The sequence below is a fragment of the Pistacia vera genome, unplaced genomic scaffold (genome assembly GCF_008641045.1).
Source record: "Pistacia vera cultivar Batoury unplaced genomic scaffold, PisVer_v2 Contig1393, whole genome shotgun sequence".
Taxonomy (NCBI): Eukaryota; Viridiplantae; Streptophyta; class Magnoliopsida; order Sapindales; family Anacardiaceae; genus Pistacia; species Pistacia vera.
This window is the reverse complement of record NW_022195459.1, coordinates 6,275-9,944: the sequence shown is the minus strand read 5'-3', so window position 1 is coordinate 9,944 and position 3,670 is coordinate 6,275. Positions and strand designations below refer to the sequence as shown.

General features: G+C 37.5%; 1 protein-coding gene across 1 annotated transcript; it reads right to left on the bottom strand.

The window, feature by feature from the left end:
• Positions 1 to 2,028: 2,028 nt before the first annotated feature.
• On the bottom strand, positions 2,029 to 2,945 carry LOC116122995 (50S ribosomal protein L12, chloroplastic-like). Its single transcript, XM_031408793.1, has one exon. It carries the CDS (start codon positions 2,854 to 2,856, stop codon positions 2,284 to 2,286), a length of 573 nt encoding a protein of 190 aa, XP_031264653.1. The 5' UTR covers positions 2,857 to 2,945; the 3' UTR covers positions 2,029 to 2,283.
• Positions 2,946 to 3,670: the final 725 nt, after the last annotated feature.

Sequence of the window (3,670 nt, the reverse complement as noted above, 5' to 3'; positions counted from 1 at the left end):
GTCAAAAGGTAAAATAATCATTTTACATTACATTAAATGTCAAATAAAAATAAAAATTTCAAAATATTTACACCCTTGGTTTTCTGCCCCTCTTCCCATCTTCATGCTAGGCTATGCGTGCAGGAGAAAGGATGGGTGCTGGATTGGTTGGGCTGGTTGCGGCAAATGGTTGAATAGGTGGTGGATGGAGCAGCAAGCTTGAAGTGGTGGGGGGCTTGCCGGCGACCATAAATCAACACAACAACAATACTTTAAAAACAACAAACCCCATTGATCAAACACCAATACCCAATGATAAGCGGATGAGAAACCGCGACTATCTTGCAACGGCAAGTGCAAGTCAGGGGCAGCAAACGGCAAGAGGGGAGGGTCAAAGGCAGACACGTAGCCACATAGTGGGTCGTGGGTTCAATTGAATCCTTTCTACTTTTCAAAAATTTAAAAAAAGTATTAATATTTTATAGATTTTACAATTTTAACTCCATTTAATTTTATGTTGACCCTACAAAATGAATTATCAATTAATATTTTTTAAATTTGTCTTTTTTTTTTAATTTCCTCTTCTTTTCACTCATGTTATATTTTTCCTTTAATTGGATACTCAAGAAATATTACTCATTTGGATTACAAGGTAAGATGATGTTAATTTTATTTTTATTTTTTTACTTAAAATTCTTTTCTTTTAGCTTTCTTAATTGATGAAAGATTATGAGTTATGAATTTTTGTTGAGTTTAATAAATGGATTTGAAATAATTTATAGATTTTGATGTGAGTTTTGATTTAATCTTGTTTATATTGAGATATGCGTTAATTCATGGTTGTTTTAAGTTAAGTTTGATAAATTTTGGTTAGTTTTTTAGTTAATTTTGAAAATGGTTTAAAGAATTGATGAAACCTAAATTGTAGAGATTTGAGGATTTTGTTTAATTTTGATATATTAGTTAATTGCTTAATATTTAGAATTAGGTTTGATGAGTTTTCATAGGTTTATGAGTTAAATTTTATTGGATTAGTTGAAATTGTTTAAAAAACCTAATTTATGAGTTGAATTTTGATAAATTTGTTTTGTTTTTTTAATTGTAATTGCAAATAAATTTTATTTATGATAAATTTTATTATAAATTTACCAACTTTGATGTTTTGAACTCATTGACTCAGAATCATAGCTACGTCTTTGGTCAAAGGAGGGATGGGTTTTGAAGAAGAGAAGAAGGGGAGTCGAATGGTGCAGACAGGGTTGATTTTCTGTGTGAGAATCGGTTGGGATCTAGCCAAAAAAATGCCAAAGTATAGTGGCTATTGGCCAGCGATTTAAGGGTGCAATTGTTTGTGGGTTAGCGACTGGTTGGAAAGGTGAAAGGCCACGCTCGATTGACGGCAGAAAGCTGGGAAAGATGAAAGGCCATGGTCCATCGACAGTAGGAAGTCTGGTGACAAACGCTGGCTGTATTGAAAAGGAGAAAAAATAATGAGGGTAATTTGATAATAGCACTGTCTAGACTATGTTAGAACCAAAAAAATCACAAACGATATTAATTTGAGGGTAGGAACATGAAATTTATGAAAAGAGGGGTGGAAACCTTGGATATTGCTAAACCTTGAGTGGGAACAAGTCGTTACTCAAAAAGAAATTGGAAGATGGCCTATCTTGCAATGCCTGTAACCATAGGACGTCTGCAACTATTATACGATGGATAAACAAACAACAATTTCATAGTGCCAAATCTCATAATGCAATGTAACAAAACAAGGGCGGCCACATTGAAGATTGAACCAGAAAGGCAGCCTTTGAGTCAACATTGCCACTGCCACTAATATTACATCTTAACATCCCATTTCTAATTGACAAAAACACATACAAAAAAGGTATAAAGACAATCCTCACCCTTGATTTATTTTCATGATCTCTCTCTTTTTCCATTTTTTCTTCTGGATGATGTCACTTTGTAGTCCTTCTTTGAGCATTTTTCTTTCTAATTTACTGCATCTTCTTCTCACAAAAGTAGACCTTTAATTTACTCTTCTGCTAAATTGAAACGCAGCGTTCTATTAATATAATACACACGCCTTACCTCATCCGCCAAAAGCAACTCAATCAAGCAATTTAACAAACAAAATAAGAGCAATTCAAATAACAATAACAAATGGAGTTTTAGCTAAAAACCATGAGAAACTATCGATAAGACGATAACCCACATAGAAAATTACAGTTTCAAATTACAATGAAAACTACCATCAGAAAATTCCCCCCAAAAAAGGTACACAAATCAATGTAAGGGTCTCTAGACAATTGCAATCTTAGCTCCAGCTTCTTCAAGCTGTTTCTTAGCGTCTTCAGCTTCGTCTTTAGACACTCCTTCTTTAAACTTCTTCGGTAATCCTTCAATCAACTCTTTCGCCTCTTTCAAAGCCAAGCTAGTCAGCGCTCTCACAGCTTTAATCACCGCAATTCTCGCATTGCTCGGGACATCCTCAATGACAACATCGAATTCCGTCTTCTCCTCCACTGCAGCCGGCGCATCTCCTGCACCGCCGACTCCGGGCGCGGCGGCAACTGCGGCGGGAGCAAAGGCGGCAGCAGAGACGCCGAGCTTATCCTGAAGGTAGTCCACCAGAGTGCGAGCTTCCTCGAGAGTCAAGGAAGAAATCTCGGAGCCGAGTTTTTCGATCTTTTCGGGGGCTTCGACGGCGGCAAGAGGGCGGAGATGAGAGGTGCGGTGGGTGACGTTAGAAAGGTGGGGGTAGGAAGGGAATTTGAGGAATTGTTTGGGGTGAGAAGAGGGAAAAGATGAGTTTGAGGGAGAAGGATGAGAGCGTAGAGTGAGTCTTGTTGTAGCTGAAAGAGTTGTCGCCATTTTGGGGAAGATTTGGGGCTTGGGTTTTGTTTTGAAGAAGATGGAATTTGGTTGAGAGCTGAAGTTTGAGATAAATGAAAGGATAAGGGGGAGTGGGAAGTTAAGTGGAGGTATAGGCGATGAGAGTTTATGTGTTAACTGACGATATTACCCTTGTTGATTGCCACTGAGAAAGGGGGGAGAGACTGGCAAAAAAGTGATTTGAGGTACATTTGGAGTATCGTACTAGGGATCTCTAGCACCCAAGCGAGAATCATACCACTCGACCAAATGAGGAACTAGTTGGCAATAAACAAAATTAAGGTGATTTTGGTTAGAGAATGTTGAAATACCTTGAAGATTATAAAGAATTTTTAGGAAAATGTGTTTGGTTAGTTGGTGGGTATGTTATATTAATATGTTTGGTTGGGTAGAATAAATTGATTGGTATATTATTTAAATTACTAAATTATATTATTTTTATTATTAATTTCTAAAATAACATTTCAGATTTAGCTAAAACACCCCGCTTATATAAAACTTTAATTTATAACAAAATCACCCCTACCACCCCAAGCCATTGCTCACCATCATCCGTCGCCTGGAGTCGTAGTGAGTAGCTCACCGTCACTGGGAGGCTCTAAGGTGGCCATTTTTGGCCTTATTGATGGTCGAAAATGGCCATATCGGAGTAGATCTGGCCATTTCCAGCGAGATCAATGGATCTAGCCATTAATGACCTTTATCAGCCATATCTGAATGAGATATGGCCGTTAACGGCCAGTTCCATCGATCTCGTCGGAAATGGCCAGAATAGTTCTGGCCATTTCTAGCC

What these genes read in the sequence shown, in the direction of transcription:
- LOC116122995 (XM_031408793.1), bottom strand. Translation starts at nt 2,856, where the DNA reads ATGGCGACAACTCTTTCAGCTACAACAAGACTCACTCTACGCTCTCAT.